At 39.5% G+C, this 25,462-nt stretch overlaps 1 protein-coding gene across 2 annotated transcripts in view; it reads right to left on the reverse strand.

The window, feature by feature from the left end:
* FGD4 (FYVE, RhoGEF and PH domain containing 4) overlaps nucleotides 1–25,462 on the reverse strand; it is a 224,276-nt gene that overhangs the window by 138,666 nt on the left and 60,148 nt on the right. Inside the window, exon 1 of one of the 2 annotated variants that reach the window (XM_076007492.1) lies at nucleotides 9,324–9,967. The exons of the other annotated variant lie outside the window; for it this stretch is intronic. Within the exon in view, the coding sequence (XP_075863607.1) occupies nucleotides 9,324–9,333 (10 nt within the window). The 5' untranslated portion in view covers nucleotides 9,334–9,967. Of the gene's footprint in view, nucleotides 1–9,323; nucleotides 9,968–25,462 lie in introns of those variants that run through there. 2 annotated transcript variants of the gene reach the window in all.

Raw genomic sequence — 25,462 nt, forward strand, 5'->3', positions numbered from 1 at the left:
TGAGGTGCAGCTAGTTAACTACGAACATGTGAAGGTGCTGAATTTGAAGTGGTTGCGCAGCAAGGGGGTGTGTGGGGAGGGTGGAGCGTGTGTGTGCACCCGTGCGTGCAGCAATGATATGCAAGGAAGGCTGACAAGAGTGTGTGTGCAGGGGAGATGCTGGGGGTGCAGAGATGTTTCTGAAAAGCGTAATCACCACTGCAAATGATACCTCCGAAATGCCCTGGGTTTTTCTAAGATAACCGGAGCATCAACAGTTGAGCACAGGGCAAACCATAGTCAGTTAATGCTGTGAATACAGATTCATGAACTCTGGCCTGCACAGAGTATACGGTTAGAAATTTTTGCCCCACAGCTTGTTAGAAGGGTAACTTCCCAGACACAATCTCTGAGCGTTGAGGCCTTCATCTAATAAACAGGCAAAATGCTTGGTAACTTTCTCTCAGGAAGATTGATGAGATCATGCAGGTGATCTCACTTTGACCACCTAGAAAACTTGACAGCTGTAAGAAGTTTTAAACAGGTTTAAAAGGGGGGGGGGGCAACTGTTTACTCTGTGGCAAACAAGAATGGCAAAAAAATGACTTCTTATGATGAAAATAAAAGCACAGAAGCTGCTTTCAAAAAACAAAAACAAAAGAACCCTTGGCTCCATTCATTTTACTGTCAAGCTGTCTAATCTCATTCCTTTCTTTCTCGTTTATGCCTCTCAAAGGGTTGGGAAGTCTCGTCACTTTCTCACCTCTGAGTCACTCCTCAGCCCACCTTTGTGTGAGCCAACACTCAACTGACACTGTTCCCACCAAGGCCAGCAGTGACGTCTCAGCTGCCCAACACACAAGCTGTGTTCAGTTTCTGTAACCTAGGACGGCTCTGGGTGACAACCACACTCTCCTTCTTGACCTTCTTTTAACCTTGGCCCCTCATAGCCAATTCTCCCAGTTCTCCAGGACTCTGACAACTCCGTTTCTCTTCTCTCATCAGCAACATTCTCCACCTCTCTCTTCCATCACATTCAATCAGGTAAGATCAATAAATGTTTGCTGAATAAATGTTCAAAAACTTTAGGTTTGGCCAGGCATGGTGGCTCACACCTGTAATCCTAGCACTCTGGGAATCTGAGGTGGGTAGATCGGTAGATTGTTTGAGCTCAGGAGTTCGAGCAAGAGCAAGGCCCTGTCTCTACTAAAAAAAATAGAAAGAAATTAGCTGGACAACTAAACGTATATATATAAAAAATTAGGCAGGCATGAAGGCACATGCCTGTAGTCCCAGCTACTCAGGAGGCTGAGGCACGAGGATCGCTTGAGTCCAGGAGTTTGAGGTTGCTGTGAGCTACGCTGACATCATGGCACTCTAGCCCGGACAACAGGGTGAGACTCTGTCTCAAAAAAAAGAAAATTTGTGTTTTTATATCACAAGTAAATGTGTTTGGCTACTATGTAGCAATTCATTGGAAACATGGAAAACCAATGACTGAATAGAAGCTTTTTATCTCTGTCAAACAGAAAACCATCTAAATAATATTTATTATATGGCTGGAGATGGGTAAAAGACCTCACTGTCCTTTATAAACGAGTCTACTGAACAGTTGTGTAGGTATTTAAGAACCTTCCTGCCAAATTCTGACTGCCAAAGCTCATTCTGACTTCAAAGCCTTTACATTTGCAGTTCCCTCTGCCTAAAACATTTCCACCCACATCTTCCTCAGTTCCACAACACACTTCGTGCAAGTCTGTTGGATGCCACTTCCCCGGATGGGTGTTTCCTTCCACTGAAATAGGAGCACTATTCCTACCTCTTGTCGCTTTTTATCTATGATCACTGCCCAATATTACACTGAATGTTTCTTTTTTACTCACTTTACTTTCTGGCTCTTACCCTAGACGGTAAAATCCATGTGGACAGGGGCTTTGTCTTGTTTACCAAGAAATCTCCAGGGTCTGGCACATAGTAGGTGCTCATTAAATCTTTGTTGAAAGCATAGGTTAAAAATGGCAGGGAACGAATGAAGACCATGCTTGAGCTACACCACAACTGCTTGACCAGGAAGTGACCATAGAGCCGGGTCACTGATACATCTGAGCTCCAAGGGGCGGAAGTGGGTGACCAGATTCTGAGAGGCCAAGTAGGGTGGATCGCTCGAGGTCAGGAGTTCAAGACCAGCCTAAGCAAGAGCGAGACCCCGTCTCTACTAAAAATAGAAAGAAATTAATTGGCCAACTAAAAATATATAGAAAACATTAGCCAGGCATGGTGGCGCATGCCTGTAGTCCCAGCTACTCGGGAGGCTGAGGCAGGAGGATTGCTTGAGCCCAGGAGTTTGAGGTTGCTGTAAGCTAGGCTGATGCCACGGCACTCTAGCCCCGGGCAACAGAGTGAGAGTCTGTATAAAAATAAAATAAAATAAAGTAAAGTAAAATAAAATAAAATAAAAACTTTTATGAAGTAGGAATTTATGTCTGTTACCAAAAAAAGCCTAAGAAAAATAAGCAAATATATAACCAATGAAGCTTACACCCATTACCTAGCAGTAACCCTATTAGTATCTCCTACCAAGTGGTAGGTATTTTCCTACCAAGTATCTCTGTATATACATTCATATACCTACACACATGTATATATCACAAATATTGGTTTTACAAAACAGTATATTATACATTCTGCCTAAATTTTTTACTAAAAATTATAGCAATTTCAAATATACACTCTGTTAAATATATTTGTAAGTATACTTAAAATATGAGATGCAACTAAATTTTTATGATGACTCCAGGAAAATCTCCAGTCTCTTAATTCTTGCAAATATTTCCATTAAGCAAGAAAAATACCCTAATGACTAAAAAAGTAACATGTATTTACAAATGTGGAAATTACAAAAATAAAATTAAAATCAACTATAAAATCACTATGTAGACATCATAATCAGTCTTTCAATGCATTTCTATAAGTTATTGTGTGACATATATCAGGATTGGGATTGTTCTGAACATTGTGCTCTGTAACAAATTTTATGAAATTATTGCGACAGAAGAGTCTGTTTCATTTTTTTCTCAGTCATGTCAGGTACTTGGCGTTTAAAAGGAGACTTTGATGTATAATTAAGCCACTTAATTAACTTTTATTTTATAGAGGTTGGCATTGCTCAGGAGCATAATTTCTATTAACAGCCCAATAAATGTCAATACATTCAAGTTTCGTTAAATAAACAAACTCTGTGCCCAAGAATACTTGCCACCTGATTCAAAGGAGACCTCCCCCAGCTGATATACAGTTCCCTCCTGCAGGTTAAGCTAATTCACTGTTCAGAGTCACTATCTGACTTTTTAAGAAGGCGTCTAATAGTCTCCTAAATGCTATTCACTAGAGGATTTTCAACCATCAGCTGAAAAGTGATTCATACTGGATGAAACTCATGAATTTTAACAAGCAATTGGGACACTATAATTTGGCTCTTTTCTTTAAATGGATGGCACAATATTCAAAAGAACTATAATACCAGGGAAAAGGCAGGCACAGTTACACCCACACACAATTCATCCCCCCTCTTCCCCTGCCCCAGGGCCAAAATAACAAATTGCTACTGCTAGAAAGAGGATCAATGTTCCTTTTAGTGTAACTTATATAAGACTACAGGATTTGTGGTTTTAGGTTCAAGTAGCATGCCTTGGAACAACATAGCCCACAGGTATACCCAACATGTTTTACATGTTCACCAAGCAAACCCTGATGCATTCCTACTCATGTGCAGTTTCACAAACACAAGGAAAACAGCTTGCTCATATCAGTAGGTATATACATTTTCTGAAATGAATTAGAGAGAAGGTCAAAAGTTCCTTACCAAAGAAAATAGGTTTAAAAAGTTAGGTTTTTCAAGGGAAAGGACCTTCTCCACTTGGAAACATGTCATTCAATCAATTACCTTTGACAAACATTTACCAACAATATTATGCCATATACAGATAATCGAAAGAGGCCTGAAAGTTAGATCTTGCCCTCGTGAACCTCACAGCTTATGACGGTGGTCCTCAAAGTGTGGGTCCTGGGCCATCATGGCATTATTTGCTGGAAGATTTTAAACTGCAAATTCAATTTCTTTAGTAGATATAGGGCTATTTGAATTTTTTCTCTCTTCTTCTATATTGTTTTGCTAAGTATGTCTTTCAAAGGAATTTATCTATTTCATCTAAGCTGTAGAATTTACTGGCATAGAGTCATTCATAACAATCACTTATCCTGTTTATAGAATCCTGATATTAGAATTGTTTTCTCTACTCCCAGATAAGTCTCGAAAGGGATTGATCAATTTATTAAACTTTTCAAAGAAAAACCTTTTTCTTTTCTCTATCACCTGTTTTCTATTGTATATTTTTACTTTTACATGTATAAGTTTAATTTGCTTTCTCTGAATCCTTAAGGTAGAAGCTTAACTCCTTGATTTTATAACTTTTTCTATGTAAAATATGCATATGAAACGTATATGTTGGCCGGGCGTGGTGGCTCACGCCTGTAATCCTAGCACTCTGGGAGGCCGAGGCGGGTGGATTGCTCGAAGTCAGGAGTTCCAAACCAGCCTCAGCAAGAGCGAGACCCCGTCTCTACTATAAATAGAAAGAAATTAATCGGCCAACTAATATATATATATAAAATTAGCTGGGCATGGTGGCGCATGCCTGTAGTCCCAGCTCCTTGGGAGGCTGAGGCAGCAGGATTGCTTGAGCCCAGGAGTTTGAGGTTGCTGTGAGCTAGGCTGACACCACAGCACTCACTCTAGCCTGGGCAACAAAGTGAGACTCTGTCTCAAAAAAAAAAAAAAAAAAAAAAAAAAAGTGTATGTTTTTCCAGTATTAATGGGGTTTTTTTAACAGTAGAAGGATATTCCAACATCCCTTACTCCATCATCGCCAGAACAAAAAGTATTTCATGGAATTCTTTATCTTAGTCCTTAAATATCAAATTGGGCCAGGCGCAGTGGCTCATGACTATAATCCCAGCACTTTGGGAGGATAGCTTCAGGCCAGGAGTTCGAGACTAATAGAGAGAACCCTGTCTCTACAAAAAATAAAACATTAGTCAGGCATGGTGGTGCACCCCTGTAGTCCCAGATACTCTGGAGGCTGCGGCAGGATGCATCATTTCAGCCCAGGTGTTTGAGGTTGCAGTGAGGTATGATGATAACCACTGCTCTCTAGCCCCAGGCAACACAGCGAGATCCTGTCTCATAAACAGACAAATAAATAAATAAAATTGGTTATTGAGCAGAGCAAGTGAAATAAAATAAATGAGGGTGAAAGGTCCCCACTATGGTGAACTATATGTAGGTTTACTGAACAGACAGCCTAGAGCACACACAGAGCACATGAGTTGAAGAACTCTGTTTTGAACAGTGACTCCTCTGGTATCTCGATCCAGTGTGAAGAACTACAACCCAAACTTCTGTAATTTTCAGTGGGAAGAAATTTGGGGGAAAAGTGCAGCTAAGAAGATCTGACCTAGAAACACGCAAACTGCTCCCACCAGCAACGTAACACCATTTCCTTGTCCTTCTCTACAGCATCACATGTACCCGCTGTTGCCATCCCATTAATACAGACCTCTTCATGATGGATAAATGCCCTAACGTTTTCATACAATCTATTCAGAGCACTATACTACATAAGATAAATTAGAAAACATGGCCCACGACTGAGACAATTTAAGTAAATCCATAGGAAGAATTTGAGATGGCTTAAATTCTGGAAATGTCAAATGTCAGAATTCTCAGTCAAAACTATAGAGGTCACAAAGTTGCCACTGCAATTTAATGGGGAAAGGATAGTCTTTCAATAAATGGTGCTAAATCAACCTGTTATCCACATGGGACGGAAGAAAAAAAAAAATCACATGGGACAGGAATCTCGATTCCTACCAGACATCATTCATAGAAATCAATTCCAGGTGGATCACAGACCTAAATGTGAAAAGGTAAAACCATAAAGCTTCTGGGAAGGCTATGGAAAAACATCTTTATGACCTTCAGGTAAGCAACAGTGTTTTAAACAGGATACAAGAGAGACCTGACTTTATAGGAAAAGACTCAAATTTGTCATCACTGTTCAAAGGACACCAAGTATAAAAAAGCTTTAGAGGAGAAAAAATTTTTGACTTGTATTAATAATTCTGACAAAGGATCAAGTATACAGAATGCATAGACAACTCAAAAGGTCAAGAAAAAAAGTTTTAAATGAGCAAAAGTCTTAACTGGGCACTTCAAAAAGGAGGATTGCCAATAGAATATAAAAATCATTAATCATCAGGGAAATGTAAATCAAAAATCACAAAATGATTACAACACATGGCTAAAACCTTTTAAAAAAACCAACAGAAAGTATGGCAAGGGCATATAATAAATAGAAAATTCATATGTTGGAACCACTATGGAAAACTTGAACATCTTCTAAAACTGAACATATGCATACCTCAATAATTCCACCAAAAAACATATGTACTGATGAGGAAAATATCGGGTACCGGGACACGGCCGCTTGCCACCTCCCTGTAGTTTCGCATCTCTGTGGGCCAGCGCTGCACGTGGCCACTTGGAGGGCACGCTGCTGGGGCCAGCTACCATGGCAGAGAGCCGCAGGGACCCCACGTGTCAGAATGCCCCCAGGCCACATGCCGCTGCCTGTTTCAGGCCACGCTGCTTGCATGATTCTGATTGGGTAATTTTTTAATCCCACTGCTTTTGATTGGATGTTAAAGCTTGTAGTTGATTGGATGTTAAAGCTCATAGTTGATTGGACACTTTTTGAGCCCTACCAAGGGTATAAAAGCAGGAGGAGAACAAGGCAGAGGGGCAGAAGGGTCAGAGGATCAGAAGACGGGAAGAGAGCTGTAACACTAGGTGTGCTGAGCCTGCTGTGGAAGAATAAAGGCTGTTCTCCGACTCTTCGTGTGCCGCTCGGTTCTTTCCCTGGTCAAATGAATAAGAGCTGTAACGCTAGCTGTACACATTGCCGCAACAATATGATAACGTTCACAGCACCTTTCATCATAATAGCCAATGCCTATCAACAGTAAAATGTAAATGAAATACTATTCACATTTATAAAAAACAAATTAGTGCCACAGAGTGCAATAGATAGACCATAAACTTTGGAAATAGATGATCTTTGACTTCAATACCAGTTCTGCTACTTATCGTGTATTATTAACTATGGAATTATAGGTATACAATCTCATTGAGCTTGTTTTCCCCATATGAAAATTAGGATCATGTCACCTAATAATTCCGAGGATTAGAAATAATGTGCATATGATACAAAAAAACTATGTCCAATAGATGCTCAATAAAGAGAGTACAATTTAGGAGATATATCACTTAGAATCAATTATCCAACTTTTTTTTAAAATAAACTCTCTTCTTGTAAAATAAAGATAATGTTCCATCTGACCTGCCAAATAAATCTATAGCATTTCTGCTATAGAAAGACAGTAAGAGGTAAAAATATTCACCAATTATACATTGTGAACTTCCAAAGAAAATTACACAACTTGATTATTCCCACTTTAGTGTTAAGAGAGTTGAAAACTTAGTCATCAGTGAAAACTATAGAAGAACCAGGTCATGACATTTTATTATTTAGCTACTCTAAGAACTCCATATGTAACTGCAGCTGTCAGCTCTAATGCCAGGATCAAATGAGTTGGAAAGATTAAACAAAGGGGCAGGAGAGATGCCAAGAAGTATATAAACTGCTGGACAAGAGTCCAACTGGTTCAGTTACAAACTTAGAAAGCTTATGTGCATTGTAGGCACAATGCTTATGTGCACTGAACCTTAGAATGCTTATGTGCATTGTAGGCACATTCTGAAGAAAAGCTATAACAGGCTGAGATGGATGAAATGCAAAAGAAAGAAAACATGACAAATTAAAAAAAAAAAACAATAACAACAAGGACTACTGTGGTTTTCAGCCTAATTCTTAGTCTACTTTTTTTGTTGTTTTTTGGAGATACAATCACAGTTCATTGCAGTCTTGAACTCCTGGGGCTCAAGCGATTCTCCTGCCTAAGCCTCCCCAGTAGCTAGGACTACAGGCACACACCACCATGCACAGGTGAATTTTTTGTGCAGACGGAGTCTCATTATGTTGCCCAGGCAAGTCTCAAACTCCTGGCCTCAAGTGATTCCCCCTGCCTCAGCCTCCCTAAGAGCTGGATTATAGATGTGAGCCCCCCATGCACAGCCTGAGTCTACTTTTTAGTCTTCCAAATAAATATATTTATTACTTGTCATTAAAGAATAAAACATAGGTTCTATAATAAATCCCACTTTTATATCTTTTGAATATTATACACATATGTCTGGGATTTGATAGCAGGCTATATGTTTTTAAATTATAATAAAAATGAAGAGAAATGACCCAAAGTGTAGCATATATTCGATAAAATTTTACTCATTTGTATGGAAAATTAAGGTTATTACCTTATATTACTATCTAAACTAGCAAGGGGAAGACAGAGGCAGAGCAAAGAAAAAATAAATCTCCTGAGATCTTAAAGTCAAATTAAAAAAACAAACAACCTCCTCAAATTTTCTGATCTACAATTAAACATAAGGCCTCAAACTTTCATATATTGATTATGCAATCTCACCTAAAATGGTCTTTTGGTAAATATAAAAAACTACAAGATCACTTGAGCTACAAGTATGGAAGGATCTAGTTAAATCAACTGTATTTCAGATCCTCATAAATCAGATAATAGGTTATTTTGAGAAATCCTTAAGCTTATTAATTACCAATGTTTCTTGTAATGTTTTAGAAGAGGGAATTTTATCTCCAAATAACTGACGACCAAGAGAATATTAAGCACACAAATAAATTCTAAGAAAATGACTAAAGCATGACTCTCCTCTTAGAAATAGAAGGATGACAAATTACAATTGGAGATAGGAGGTTTTAATAAAAAAAAAAAAAAAGACTGAGGTGAGAAAGGGTCAACAGTGACTGCACTTAAAGCATAGCTCACTTCCACTACGCTCAGGAAACACTGCTCTGCTATGAACCCACAAGAGAGAAAAGCCATCACCTCAAGTAATTGTCCCTGGACCAGGAAAATAAGAAAACACACACCTTCGTGCTAAAACCAAAACATGAAACCATTCTAAACAAAATCCACAATCATTTTTCGATAATGGTAAAAATTATTTATCCTTTCATCATAAACAAAGATACAAGTACCAATGACTTCATCTACTTTTATACTTTGTATACAAAAAAATCCAAATATTTTAAACTGATCTATTATAGAAATGGCAATTGCAAAACAATACTCACAGCCCCCCATAAAAGATTCCTTTCACGATATCCAGCAGTGACTTTTTTTTTTTTCTTCTGATTAACTTATTTCCTGCTTCTGGAGAAAAGATTTGGATCCATGATTTGTTGGTAAAATCTATAGGCATTCTGTGTTTATACACCAGACACACGTACATCTAGTGTTCGACATGACAAAGAACTACTAAATGGGAAGTGAAGAGTTACGTTTCATAACTCTTCTTCTAGCCGTGATGCAGAGAACTACGCAAGGAATGCATTTCAAAATCCACGAAGGTGTTTCAAAATCCAGCAAAAAAGCTCGAGAATACTGGGGGCGGATGAGGAAGGATGTTATCGACTGCATGTGATTTTATTATAGTTATGGTCTTTAGGTTTATAAGAAACTACCCTTTAAAAAGAGGTCTTAAAGAATTTTAGGATTTTTTTGATAGCCATTAGAAAGTCAAAAGCAGTGTTGAATAGTGAGACTGTGTATAAGCTCTCTGTATCCCCAAAAGGCAAGAGTCTCTTATTTCCTTCCCAGGAATAGGCATGTAGTTTACCTAGCAATCCCAAGTAACTTCTTTATAAAAGTACATCAGGTTTTTAAAAGAGGAAGGCACTGATAAGCAACTTTCTCACCCTTGTAAAGCTTATAAGAGAAAATTACTGATTAAGTATTTTGGTGTTTTTTAAGACAGAGTCTCACTCTGTTGCCTGGGCTAGAGTGCCATGGCGTCAGCCTAGCTCAGAGCAACGTCAAACTCCTGGGCTCAAGCAATCCTGCTGCCTCAGCCTCCCGAGTAGCTGGGGCTACAGGCGAGAGCCACCACATCTGGCTAATTTTTCGTTTATATCTTTAGTTGTCCAGCTCACTTCTCTTTTTCTATTTTTAGTACAGACTAAACAGTATTAAGGTAGACCTGACATAGCTACATTGATATTATGAAGACAAGATATATACACTTCGGAGCTTCTGATAGATTTTGTTCAGTGCAGTTTCCAAAGTGTCATAATTAGCCCTTTCTTAAACATGCAATCATCCATCATGGGGTGGGGATTCTGAAAGCTAATAACCCATCTGCAGCAACTGACTTACTCTCAATGAATGTTATTTTTATGGGCTTTAAAAGCAGACGTCTATGAAGTGACAGTGTAAGTAATGAGACGTGGTGGGTTCATACAGCGTGGTGGTGTCCGTCCGAGGGCTAATGTTCTCCAAACTTCACCAATTCAAGCCACCCTCAGCCAGGGCAGCTGAGAGCTGGGGGAGTCCTCTGCAGTCAGGGTAGGTTTTATACAAGAAGTGCTGCTGTTTACTGCAGCTATGAGTGACAAAGGCGAATGAGGATGTCAGCATTTTTGGTTCCCTCTCTCTAGTCCAAAGTAGCATGGCAGGCAACTATAAACTAACCACATGCCAATGAGCTATGGGCTAAGACTGGAACCGTGTTGCTTTGCTACTGTGCACTAGGGCCAAAGAGATCCTCATAACCTCATTGGCCCTTGTTCTTGACCTCTTTTTCAATGTTTTAGCAGTTTGGAAGGCAAAGAAAAGGAAAAGTTATGCAGAATGTTTTGACGATTTGACATTGTACACTGTAAATTTTTACATAGCTTTATAATCAGCTATTTTCACTGTTCATTCAGATATTGTGTGGATATGGCTGTAGAAACATGTAGCGGGGATTACATAGAAATAAAAATCTCTCTCATGAATGGGTGCCATTTTTCTGAGTTCACCGTTTATATCTTGGCCTGCTAGATTTTATAAGAACAGACTTATCCCTCTCTTGGCTTTACATCAAGTGCTTTTGACCATTTTAGTCATACACATATGTTTAAATTTCAGAATGGCTTTAGAAACCACTATTTTAACCAATTTGTTATAAAGCGAAAATCAGTACCCTCCCTCTAAAAAAATCATTATGTGGCTAAAAATAAAGCTTCATAAAAGGAGAGTAAGCTAAGCTGGTTATCTGTTCCTAGCACCGCCTTCATTATACTTATGCCTCGTTAAAATGAAAATTACCATTGGTAAGTACAGCTATATACTTAACTTGCTAAGGACCATGTAAATAACAACCCTAACAAAAAAATGATACTAGGTGGTGAAACTGAGACCATCTATAGATCATCTATAACTGAGAAAGTTAACTTTCCAAAGACTAAATGGCAGAGCTGGGATGCAAATCTTAGGCTACCTAACTTCAACATCTAATCTCTAAAGTGCAGCAAATCTGCTTATCCTCCAGAACTTCTGTCAAATTAACCTAGGATGAATAAAAACTCTTATCCTATGTCTTTGTACTCTTGTACTCCCACGCCCCAAACTCAAAACCTAAAACTTTTTATGCCTGGTAAACTTCCTCTTTTCTATTTCATGTGACTCTTTTCATAACTAAATGCTTCAAAACTGTATTTATAATAATCTACTTTTAAGTAAATTATTTTGCACATAACCAGGAATAGTGAGATCATTTTATCATAGAATAACACAGCTTGCAATTGTTGCTTTTATCTTAATTTGTGTATTGGCTGTGAAAATGAGAAGAGTAAATGTGTTACTTCCTCAAGGTCACTCTGAGCCAGAAATAGAATTCTGGGTTTAGGTCTGGCTGCAAAACCACGCTTCCTCTGCAATGGTAATAAGCTACTAGGGGTAAACTGGTTACTGAAAAACAGAAAATGGCCATAAAAAGTTTGGGATACTCAAAATATTTTTCATGCTGATTTCTCTTTTCTCTACCTCTCTATCTTCCCTATTTTGCCTATCTCACATATATATATACTCTACTGTGATTATGGAAAAAACAGCAACTGCTTTTGCAGATAAGGAAAAAAACCTTATTCCAATTTCAAACATGAAGCAAATGTTCCATTTCCTTTTCATATTAAAATATGGGATGCTGCCTCAAATATCACAGTGCTTTTAAAAATGCATGTTAAATCCATTTCTTCTATTTAATTTTACAAGATTATTCTTTTGATTTATAAGTTTGAGATAGTTCTCTAAGAAATGCACATAGGTACAAAACACATGGTAATTGGCATTGTAGAGAGATTTGTCTGAAGCAAACTGTCCAATTGAAATTTCTGTGGTAATGGAAATCTTTCAGGTCTGTGCTATAAGGTAGCTTACATGAGCACTTCAAACATGGCTCATGTGATCAAAGAACTGAAATTAACTTTATTTAATTTAGATGTTCATTTTTATTTATTTTTGGAGACAGGGTCTCACTCTTGTCCAGAATAGAGTGCAGTATTGTCACTGTAACTCACTGCAACCTCACACTCCCTGGGCTTAAGTGATCCTCCTGCCTCACCCTCCCCCAAGTAGCTGGGCATACAGGTGCACGCCACCACGCCTGGCTAATTTTTCTATGTTTTGTAGAGATGGGTTCTCCCTCTTGCTGAGGCTAGTCTCAAACTCCTGACCTCAAGCCATCTTTCCACCTTGGCCTCCCAGAGTGCTAGGATTGTAGGCAGGAGCCAGTGCGCCAGGCCTAGATGTTTATTTGTAAAGCAAGCTGTGGCTAGTGGACAGGGTAAGTCTGAAGTTTGGGTGTATCTTTAACTTTTTCTTTTGAAATAATTATAGATTCATGGGAAGTTGCAAAAATGGTACAGAGGTCCACTGTAGCCTTTAACCAGTTTCCTTTGATAATTACATCTTCTATAACTGTAGTACAGTATCAAAACTGGGCGTTGACGTTGGTACAATGTGTTTACTTCTACACCAATTTATCACATGCATAGATTTGTGTAACCGCTACCATGATCAAGATATAGATGATCCTGTTCTCACAGAGTGCCCCTGTGCTACCACTTTAGTCACACTCAACACCCTTCTCCCACCATCCCTAATACTTGGCAGCCACTAATCTGTCCCCAATCTCTACCATATTGTCATTTACCAAACATTATGTAAGTGGAATCACAGTATAGGACTTTCTGAGATTATTTTTCTCACTCAGCATAATGCTCTTGAGATTCATTCAAGTTCTTGCAGGTTACCAATAGCATATTCCTTTTTCCTACTGCATAGAATTCCATTGTGTAGCTGCACCAGAGTTAGTTAAGCCATTCACGTTTTAAAGAACATTTGCTCATTTATAGTTTTCAGCTATTACAAATAACACTGTTATGGACATTCATATACAGACTTTCATGTGGCTCTAACTCTCCTCTGGGATAAATGCACAAAAATACAACTACTGGCTGCAATGATAAGTGTCTACATGTGCTTATTTTTATTTGTTCTCTATATATCCTTTGTGGTAAAATGTTAGCCCATTTACTAAATTGAAGTTTTTTTTAGTATTAATTATTGAAATTTCTTTATATATTCTAGATTGAGTTCTTTGTCAAACATAGGGCTTCCAAATGTTTTCTTTTCCAGTTTATACCTTGTCTTTTTACCTTTTCAACAGACTTTTTAAAACAATTTTAATGAAATTCAATTTATCAATTTTTTCTTTGATGGATCATGCTTTTTGGTGTCATGGCTAAGAACTTCTTGCCAAGCCACAGGTCCTGAAGATATTCTCCTAAGTCTCTTATAAAAGCTTTACAGTTTTATGTTTTACACTTAAATCAATGATCTACTATGAGCTAATTTCTGTGCAGGGCCTGGTGTAGGTTGAGGTTTATGTTTTTGTCCATGGATATCCAGTTGCTCTACAATCATTTGTTGAAAAGACCATCCTTCCTCAACTAATATTTTTTGGACCTTTGTCAAAGATCACTTTACTGTATTTGCATTCCTTTATTTTGATTCCTTTATTTGTCTATCTCTCTTCTAATACCATAGTCTTGATGACTGTAACCACATAATAAATCTTAAAATTGGATAGAGTGGTTCTACCCACATTATTTGTTTTTCAAAACTGTAAGCTGTTCTGGATACTTTGCCTTTCTATGTAAACTTCAGAATATTTTGTCTATACTTTAAAAATCTTGCTAGAATTTTTATAGGAATTATGTTAAACCTATACATCAATTTAGGATTACTGACATATTTACTGAATGAGTCTTCCGATCCATGAATACTGTATGTCTATTTACTCCCCTCATTTTGAATTTTTCATGTTGAAGTTTACATCTTTGTATATTGTATGTCCCTCAAATTATTACAGCTGTTATTTTTAATAGTTTTGTCTTTCAACCCTCATACTGAAGTTATAAGTAATTTATACACCACCATTACAGTATTAGAGTATTCTGAATTTGACTTTTACCAGTGAATTTTATATTTTCAGATGTTTTTGTGTTACTCATTAGCATCCTTTTCTTTGAGCCTCAAAAACTCCCTTTTAGATTTATTTTTGAAAAGTCTGGTGGTGATGATCTTCTCCAGCTTATGCCTGTTTTTCTGAGAATGTCTTTATCTCTCCTTCATTTTTGAAGGGTAGATTGGCTAGGCACAGTATTCTTGCTTGGCAGGCATTCTGCTTCAGCGCTTTAAATATACCATCCATCTCTCTCCTGGTCTGTAAAGTTTCTGCTGAAAAGTTTGTTGCAAGCCTCGTTGGAAGTCTAATACATTATTTGCTTCTTTTCTTTTGCTGTCTTCAGGATCTTCTCTTTGATCTTTGATGGTTTGATTATGTCTTGAGCTAGTCTTATTTGGACTGAATCTGATTAGAGATGTTTGACCTTCCTGAACCTAGATATTTGCATCTTTATCCGGGTTTGGAAAGTAACATACTACTATTTCTTTAAATAAGCTTTCTATCCTCTTATTTTTTTCTTCTCCTTCAAGAACTAGTAGACTCAAACATTTGCTCTTTTGATGCTATCCCATAAATCCTATAATCATTCTTCATTCCTTTTTTCTCCTCTGACTGCATATTTTCAAATAATCTGTCTTTGAGTTCACAGATTCTTCTGCTTGATCAATTCTGCTATTGATACTCTCTATTGCATTTTTCACTTTGTTCACTGTAATTTTTTTTAGCTCCAGGATTTCTACCTAATTATTATTGTTTCCATCTCTCTTAAATTTCTCATTCTGGTCACTTATTGTTTTCCTCATTTCATTGAATTGTTTCCTCTGAATTTTACAAAAGTTCAGAGCTTCCTTAAAACAGTTATATTGAATTCTTTACAAGGTAGCACACACATCTCCATTTCTTTAGGGTCATTCACTGGCACCTCATTTTGTCTTTTTGGTGATGTCATGTTTCTCTGATCCTGCGGTCAAAGTCTGTATATTTGAAAAAGTAATCACTTATTCTGGTCTTCACAGACTGGCTTTGTCTGGGAAAGCCCTGTGACAAGCACAGCGCTGGAAAGCACCAGAAGCCTGGGACAGTTGCGCCAGCAGGGCACTGCCAGAATCCAGGGAATTAGATACACCTGGCAAAGCACTGGGGCATAGGCAAAAGCCCAGGGTAGCTGTGGCCAGAACACTACTAGAAGCCTGAAACCTGCTACAACAGGTACGTGCAGTGCTAAGGTAGGCTAGAAGCCCAGGACTTCTGAGGCCTGCAGGCTGCTCACATCAGCCAGCTGGTGGTCCCAGTCACAGATCAAGTTCACCACATGAGCCTAAAGCCCGGGGCTATATGATCCCAATTGCCACCAGGACAGGTCAAAAGATACAGTCTACAAGTACCAACCCAGAATATGGGCCATGGGGTCTGCTGAATGCTGGGTTTTACTGTGGCAGGGCACAAGGCAAAGTCCTATGCTTACTTCCCACTTTTTGCCCCAAGCAAACAGTATAGCTCTGCAAGCTGTGCTGCCTGGGGTTTTCTTATCACTGTGCCACAACAAGGTACTACTGATATCTCTCATCTGGTTTCTTAGCTCTTATGGAAGGTATTTTTACATGTAGATAGTTGTTCAATGGATGTTTCTGTGGGGAACAATCACCGGAGAGAACTCTGCCACCTTGCTCTGCCCCTCTCCCCTTCATTTATATAGACCTTGGATTTCTTTCATCAGCATTTTGTAGGTATATCATTTTAAAAAACAACCTGAATGATGAACTAGGAATAGCTTGTAAGAGTATCAAAATAAAAAGTGGCATTCCAAACAAATTTTGGGAGTCAAAATAATCTTGGTTAACTAAAGTGAAAGAAAGAAGGAAAGGAAAAAGAAAGGGAAAGGAAAGGAAAAAGCAAAAGGAAAGAAAGAAAAGAGAAAGAGAGAAAGAGAGAGAAAGAGAAAGAAGAGAAAGAAAGAAAGAAAAAAGAAAAGAAAAGAAAGAAGAGAGAGAAGAAGAGAAGAGAAGAGAAGAGAAGAGAAGAGAAGAGAAGAGAAGAGAAGAGAAGAGAAGAGAAGAGAAGAGAAGAGAAGAGAAGAGAAGAGAAATTTATTTGAGACAAATAAGCAGAATATGCTGAAAAACAGGCTTTACAGGCCAGGTGCAGTGGGTCTTTCCTGCATTCCTAGCACTCTGGAAGGATGAGTCAGGAGGATCGCTTGAGTTCAGGAGTTTAAGACCAGCCTGGAGCAAGAGGGAGATCCCATCTCTACCAAAAATAGAAAAAACTAGCTAGGCGCAGTGGCACACACCTGTAGTCCCAGCTCCTCAGGAGGCTGAGGCAGGAAGATCCCCTTGAGCTCAGGAGTTTGAGGTTCCAGTGAGCTATGATGATGCCGCTGTACTCTAGCTGAGGAGACAGTGAGACACTGTCTCAAAAAATACAGCAACAAAAAACAGGCTTTACACAATTTATGAACAAATTAAATTTTGTCAGGGAATTTTGTCATTAAACAGTATTGAAGACAGATGGAGTATAAAGGACAGAATAAGTATCCTCTATTTATATACAGTATTGTTTTCCCCCATTTCTAAATTATCTTTATTCTATGTATCAAGCTTATACATTACCATGTACAATAATTGTGCAAATAGATACTTGCAAGGGCTCTAAATTATATAATTTCCAAGATCCTTTCCAACTTTTAAATTATTTCATAGATTATATTTTTTAAGAATTAACAGTAGAAAAATGATACCTGATGAACTTTGCTGCTTAGATATCTATAGAGAGAAGGTTAACTGGAAAAAGTAATTCTGTTGAATACTAAATGTATGTAACTATTTGGACAATTTAGTAACGCTATGGGGAAAAGTGGGGTGTATGAGAAAAATCTTTAGGAGATGAATACTAATTAGCCCAACAATGAGAAGTCTGTGAAAAAACTTGGAAGGTAATCAGAAAGATATGTATCTACTAAAGGGAAATAAAGGATAAGTTAAACATTATATATAAGAATACATTCTTAACAATAGGAGTTTAAAATAGAACACACAGTAGATTTTACAGGCCCTGAAATAAGGTCCTATTAACATAAGGTCCTGTGACTGAAGTATAGGTAGGTGTGAAGGCAGGAGAGGACCAAAAACACGGAGACCCCCTACCCAACAATCTACAAAAGTATGATCTGAGCCTTCAGAAAACCATGTCTGGCTTTCAAATCAGACTATGAAAGAAGAATATGAAGACTGGAGACTAAGGTGCCAGTTACAGTGACCATTTCCCGTTCACCTCTATCTCCTAGTTCACACTTCACTAGTTTACACAGAATAATTGCTTGATGGATTCATGAGTGCATAGCATATCCCAAAGCAAATGAAATGATACTTTGTGGAGCTATTGAAGGAAATCATTTCTTCACACCAAGAGTATGGGCATCACTGTTAAACTGTCAGTATCATGCCATGGAAGTTTGGCACTGCGATGGACAACATCGAGAAGAAGCTAGAAGTATTCTTCACACAGAATCATACACCATGTATCACAATCACAGTCATGCCACATGCACACCACCCATAAGCTCATCCCTAAACGTGTCCACTCCGCCAGTCTTGGTAAGGTACAAGCAGGACAGAAAAGAAAAACAAATAGAAAAACCAAGAAGAGAGATGGAGAGAAAAAGAAGAAAACACACCATTGGTCATACTTGATAACTACACTTGGGTGTAGGAGAGTAAAACTGAAAGTAAGGGCAAATAGGGGTTGCTCCATCATTTTACAAACAATCATATCGAAGAAAGAATATATTATTTCGATATGTAACTACAACTTACTGGCACACACCCATAGTCCCAGCTACTGGGAAGGATCGCTTGAGCCCCAGGAGTTCAAACTCAGCCTTAGCAACACAGTGAGACCCTGTCTCTAATAAAAACAAAAGTACAACAAAACCCAAAAGCATTAAACCAAAAATACAATAATAAGCCAAAAACAGGAAATAAAGACCAAAGACTTAATACTAGTCAGATTCTATGGATTTTAAAACTCAAAGATGGAAATAAAGTCTGTTGAGTCGCTATTGTAACAGAGCAGCAGTAATTTGTTTTTTTCTTCTAAATGGCACTCTGAATTGGATACAGGGAAATTTACCTGTAAATTTCCTAAGCACGTAACAAATTCAGGAAGCCATGTACTATGCTGCATGAGCAAAGCTAATAGATGATTCGAGCAAAAGCTGAGGCGGCCTCTGCTGCCACCTGTTTTGTCCTCTCCTACCAATCTGGAAACAGCTGCTCACAGAAGTTCCAAGTAGTAAAAAGCCTGGGGATTCTTTCATCCCATTATTCACCCTCTTGGTTTACCACAGTCATTTCTACAATGCATCCAGATTCTGTCTTCCCTTGTTCATAACTCTTAAACAACATTTAGTTGCTATTTTGAGGACAAGTGCTGTGGAAGGAGGACTATTTCTCTGCATTTAAAAGGCAACCTTTATTAAAAATAAATAGTTCCCTGCTAAGATCAGATAAAGAAGTATAAATGCATTCACATTTATCTGTCACACACGTCTTGACACAACCAAAGGTGCTACAGAGTATTATTCTGTTGAGGAATTTTAAAACTTAATTCTACAAAAAATGATTTCTCCATCTGTGAAATATAACATTTAAAATGTCTACAAAACAGATACCAAGGGAGGCTCTTTATATGTCAATGTTGTCTTTTAACTTCCTTTCAGATCGTCAAATGTTTTTTCAAGTAGTAAACAATTACTTTTCACCGACTCATAACCTTAATCCAAGAGCATCTTTACTGTTGGATAAAAACTAATAGATTTTACTGGGTTAAGGATAACCACAAATTTTGTCACTGCTCCCACTAAGAGGTGGAGTCTATTTCTCCACCTCCTTGAATCTACACTGGGCCTACAACTGGTTGGTCCAATAGAAAAGAACACAAATGCCATTCTGCTAATTCAGAGATGAATCTTTAAGAGGCCTGTCAACTTTTCCTTCCTACTTTCTAGAGTCTAGCTGTCATGTTGTAAGAAGTTCGAAGCAACCATATGCATCAGAAAGCCCTGAAATGGAGGAGAATCAAGACCCTGGTAGACAGCTAAAATCCCAGCTGATGGCAACAACTTTCCAGTCATGTAATTGCTACCATCACATAGATCAGAAATGAGCCATCCCTACCAAACTCTGGCCAAACTGCAAGAGTATAAGACAATAATCGTTTTAAGCCATTAGATTTGGGGATGATTTGTTATGCAACATTAGATAACCAAAACAAAACTAGTACCAGAACTCAGGCCCTACTCTAACAAAAACACAAATATGTACTGGCTTTGGGTACAGGTGATAGACAAAAGCTGGAAGACTACTGGTGATGATTTGAAAAACAGTATAGAAATGTCGTGAGTGGCTGAAGAAATGGGGACCTAAGAAAAATGAGCAGATCCATATCATGCAGCAATGTGGAAGATAGAAAGGGAATCTAATGAACTCATTTCACTAAGGGGAATTCCAGGAAGAATGCTGAAAGTTCCAAATGGCTTATTTTACTTAGCTGCCTATAATAAAATACAGGAGTTGTGAGAAGAGCTAAAAAAAAAAAGGGAACTATGTGGTTCCTGCTTAAAAGCAGAATTTAGAGGAAATATAAAGAAGCTGGATAAGATGGGTTCAAAAATAAAACACTTCCTCATTTCAGCATCTAAGCTAAAGCCCCTCAAAGAAAGAAAATGGGTCAGGGCGAAGACCAGATCCTGTGCTGCCAGTAGAATGCAGCCTCAAGGATGAGGTGGGAAGACCTCAAGGAGACCTCATCAAGATTTTAGGTGGTTGCTCCTTTCAATTCCTGTGATTCTACTGTAACTTTGGGTGCATCGGACCCATTTGGGGAGTTTATCAAAACCGTGATTGCTGGGCCAGACCTTCGTAGTTTTTCATTTAGCAAGCCTAGGATGGCATCTGACCTCCACAGTAAGTTTCCAGGTGATACTAATGCTGCCGCTGCAGACACCATGCTTTCTGAATCACAGAGCTAGACCAAAAGGCTTTGAAGAATTATCTGAACCAGAGAGTACAGCTTCTAAGATAATCAATCTGATACAACATTCTGACTTAAAGGCAGTCCACGGTAACGATCGAGAAGCCCTGTCTCAAGAGATTTGTGAGAGTAGTTTTTTTATCTAATGTTGTGAACCCCAAGAGATTCATGGGAAAACCCACAACGTTTTTTTTCAGAGAAATGTAATCAGTAAAAGCACCATCAGCCTGAACTAATAAGATGGTGCCAGTTCAAAATGAAAAATATCAGGGCCCTTATTCAGGCAGGAAGAGACTAAAAACATAGGCCACTTCTGGAGGAAAAGAAAGAAGATTCAGAAGACATAGCAAAGAGCTGAGAGGATGGAGATGACAGCAACAGAGAACCACTCAAGTAGCGAACTGGCTCCTAAACAAGGACACACATCTAGCTGAATGTTAGAACTGCTATGGACTGATGACTGCTATGTGCCTCCCATTCCCACCTCCTGCCTTCTACTTTTTATTGAGGTATAATTCTTATACCATATCTTTCACCCATTTAATGTTTATAATTTAAAAGTTCTTACTACATTCACAGATACATACAACCAGTCAATTTTAGACATTTTCATTGCATCATAAAGAAATCTATGGGCCAGGCACGATGGCTCATGCCTGTAATGCTAGCACCCGGGGAGGCCAAAGCAGGAGGATCACTGGAGGCCAGGAGTTCGAGACCAGCCTGAGCTGGTCTCTATCTCTACAAAAAATAGAAAAATTAGCCAGATGTGGTAGAGCACACCTGTAGTCCCAGCTACTCTCAGAAAGCTGAGGCAGGAGGATTGCTGTAGACCAGGAATTTGAGGTTGCAGTGAGCTGTGATGATGCCACTATACTCTAGCCGAGCAATAGAGCTTATCTTTAAAAAAAAAAAAAGAAAGAAAGAAACCAATACATTTGGCTATCACTCCCAAGCCCTAAGCCACCGCACTAATTTACTTTCTGTCTCTATAGATTTGCCTGTCTCGGACATTTCCTGTAAATGATATGCAGTCTTTTGTGACGGGCTTCTTTCACTTAGCATGTTTTCAAGGTTCATCCACACTGCAGCAGGTAGCAGTACTCCATTACTTTTTATGGTCGAAAAAAATATTCCACTGTATGGACATACCACTTTTTATGTATCCAACTGATGGATGATTTCGGTTATTTCCACCTTTTGACTATTATATTGCTGCTATAAACATTCATGTGTAAGTTTTTGTGTAGATATACTTTCATTTCTTGAGTATATGCCTATGTATAGAATTGCTGGCTCTTATGATAACTCTGTGTTTAACCTTTTAAGGAACTACCCAGACTGTTTTCCAAAGTGACTGCATAATTTTACATTCCCACCAGCAGTGTATCAGGGTTCTGATTTCTTCAAAGCCCCTACCAGCTTTCTGAAGGAGAGTGTCTATTGCAATTTTCCTGTCCCTGAATCACCATTGTATGTTGAGTGGAGAGTGGAAGTGGGGCCAAGTGACTTGTCCCTTTAGGTCATAGGTGTTCAGTTTGCACGAGCTGCACCCAGGGAGCTTTCTCTGCACCTGGACATGATTGAGATGATGAGAACCTGGACTTGTGAAGCTGGTACAGTAATGGAGCGGGCTTATGTGGGCTGTATACCGAGCACGGAGAGGGGCCAGACAGCACGCTATGATCAGTTGCTATTTTGGTGATCATCCCAAATGAAGCACACTTCCAGGCATTTACATCCTTGTTTAGTTCCTTCCCGTACTGACTATGGGCTGGGTTTATTACTGCTCTGACCATTAGCATATGGCAGAAATGATGCTGGGCCAGTTCTGGGCCTAGCTCTTAACTGTTAGGGCAGCATCCGCTGTCTGCCTTTTGAAAAGCCAGACACCAATCCACAGATGATCCAAGCAGCCACTGGGGCACAGCTGAGCTCCCATCCAAGTCTCAGAGGACCACAGCCATTCTAGCACCCAACCACCACAACAAGAAACAGAACAACTGCTGGGGCAGCCCACTGAATCAGGAGAGATAATAAACTGCTGTTCTTTGGCCTGAGCAACATAGTGAGACCCCATCTCTACAAAAAATAGAAAAATTAGTTAGGCCTGGTGGCAAACACCTATAGTCGCAGCTACTCAGGAGGCTGAGGCAGGAAGTTGTCTTGAGCCCAGGCATTTGAGGTTGCAGTGAGCTATTATGATGCCACTGCACTCTATACCCTGGGAAACAGAATGAGACCTTGTCTCAGAAAATAAAATAGAATTTATAAAAATAAAATAAAATAAATTGCTGTTTTAAGCTACTAAGTTTTTTGTTTTTTTTTGTTTTTTTTTGTTTTTGTTTTTTTTTTTTTGAGACAGAGTCTCGCTTTGTTGCCCAGGCTAAAGTGAGTGCCGTGGCGTCAGCCTAGCTCACAGCAACCTCAAACTCCCGGGCTCGAGTGATCCTTCTGCCTCAGCCTCCCGAGTAGCTGGGACTACAGGCATGCGCCACCATGCCCGGCTAATTTTTTTATATATATATCAGTTGGCCAATTAATTTCTTTCTATTTATAGTAGAGACGGGGTCTCGCTCTTGCTCAGGCTGGTTTTGAACTCCTGACCTTGAGCAATCCGCCCGCCTCGGCCTCCCAAGAGCTAGGATTACAGGCGTGAGCCACAGCGCCCGGCCAGCTACTAAGTTTTGAAGTGGTTTATTACACTGCAATAAATAACCAAAACAGGCCGGGCGCGGTGGCTCACGCCTATAATCCTAGCACTCTGGGAGGCCGAGGCGGGCGGATTGCTTGAGGTCAGGAGTTCGAAACCAGCCTGAGCAAGAGCGAGACCCCGTCTCTACTATAAATAAAAATAAATTAATTGGCCAACTAATACATATATAGAAAAAATTAGCCGGGCATGGTGGCACATGCCTGTAGTCCCAGCTACTTGGGAGGCTGAGGCAGGAGGATTGCTTGAGCCCAGGAGTTTGAGGTTGCTGTGAGCTAGGCTGACGCCACGGCACTCACTCTAGCCTGGGCAACAAAGTGAGACTCTGTCTCAAAAAATAAATAAATAAATAAATACCCAAAACAGAGGTCCCCTTTGGCGATATTTTAAACTTCACAATAGACTAGTTACTTACGAAGAAATGTAATGAGGAATAACCCTTTTATTTCTTCTGAAAACTTAACATATTATACCTGGGATCAATTTAACATTTAAACAAAATGAAACCAGCCTTCTAAGTCTCAGGAGACTTTTCTTAAAGTCTGTATTTGGGTTTTCCAGAGAGACAGAACTGGCCGGGGATGGTGGTTCATGCCTATAATCCTAGCACACTCTGGGAGTCCAAGGCAGGTGGATCGTATGAGCTCAGGAGTTCAAGAGCAGCCAGAGCAAGAGTGAGACCCCATCTCTACTAAAAATAGAAGGAAATTAGCTGGTCAACTAAAAACATATAGAAAAAATTATCTGGGCATAGTGGTGCATACTGTAGTCTCAGCTACTCAGAAGACTGAGGCAGGAGGATTGCTTGAGCCCAGGAGTTTGAGGTTGCTGTGAGCTAGGCTGATGGCACAGCACTCTAGCTCGGGCAACAGAGTGAAACTCTGTCTCAAAAAAAAAAAAAAAAAAAACAAAAACCAGAGAGATAGAACCAATTAAGTAGATGTAGACAGTGAGAGGGGATTTGTTAGGAGAATTGGCTCCCATGACTGTAGAGTCCGAGAAGTCCCATGATAGGCTGGCTGGCTCCAAGCTGGAGACCAGGATATCAGTAGCCTGGCTCAGTCCAAGTCTCAAAGCCTTAGAACCAGGAAAGCCAATGGTGTGATTCTCAGTCTGAGACCAAAGGCTTGAGACCTTGGGAGGGAGAAGAGGGGGGCACTGATGTAAGTCCTGGAGTGCACAACCGGAAGAGCCTGGAGTTCTGATGTCCAAGTGAAGGAGAAGAAGAGTGTTCCAGCTCCAGAAGAGGAGGGAGAAGACAGAGAGGAAGAGGGAGAGAAAGGGGGGGGAGAGAGAGAGAATGGCTGGGGGCCAGGGGGAATCATCTTTTCTCTGCCTTTTTTGTTCTACCCAGGCCCCCGGCCGTTTGGATGGTGCTCAGAGAGAGAGAGAGAGAGATCAGATCTTACCCACTCAAACCCAAACCCCTCTGGACACATCCTCACAGACAGTCCCATAAGAAATGTGTCACCAGGTCTCTATGCATTCTTTAATCCAGTCAAATTGACACCTAAAATTAACCATCACAGAGTCTAAGCAATTCATATTGACAAAAATTTAAAGTTTCCATTTACGAGACAAAACGCTGAGCAGAGCTAACAAAGGCCATCGGGGAGGAACAGCCAAGGATGGGACATCTCAGCCTCAGCTGGCAACTCCTGGTGTTTGGTAAGGCACACGGGTACAGACCGGTCTGAGGAGAGGCCCTGTGCATCCAGTTAAATTCACACCAGAATTTGGAAGTCAGCAAGGACTACACCAAACAATTTGTGGCAATAGCTCAGGAAATGAATCTTCAAGGCACTCAGAGGGTTAAGGCAACAGGTTTTCCAAAACCTGTCATGGCAACCAGCAGATATTTAAACTTCGGTGACTCTAACCAGAACACATAAGCGCTGCTCTCCCTCACACTGAGGCAGTGGGAGTCCCCTCTTGGGGGGTCCTTCTTGCTTCTTTGGATTTAAGGGGCTCTCACCTGTCTGACCCAGGCACCCCCATCTTTCAGTTCATCCTAGGGAGTACCAACATGGCACGCAGGGAACTTGGAACACTTTCTGCTTCTCCAGAGGAGGGACGATAACAGCAACTCCCTCATAAAATGGGAGAATTGTTCTTCTAATTCCCACAGGATAGTTCTTAGAAAAGTTCTAGATGCATAGTAAAATCTCAATATATTACAC

The sequence above is a fragment of the Microcebus murinus genome, chromosome 10 (genome assembly GCF_040939455.1).
Source record: "Microcebus murinus isolate Inina chromosome 10, M.murinus_Inina_mat1.0, whole genome shotgun sequence".
In the NCBI taxonomy this organism is placed as follows: Eukaryota; Metazoa; Chordata; class Mammalia; order Primates; family Cheirogaleidae; genus Microcebus; species Microcebus murinus.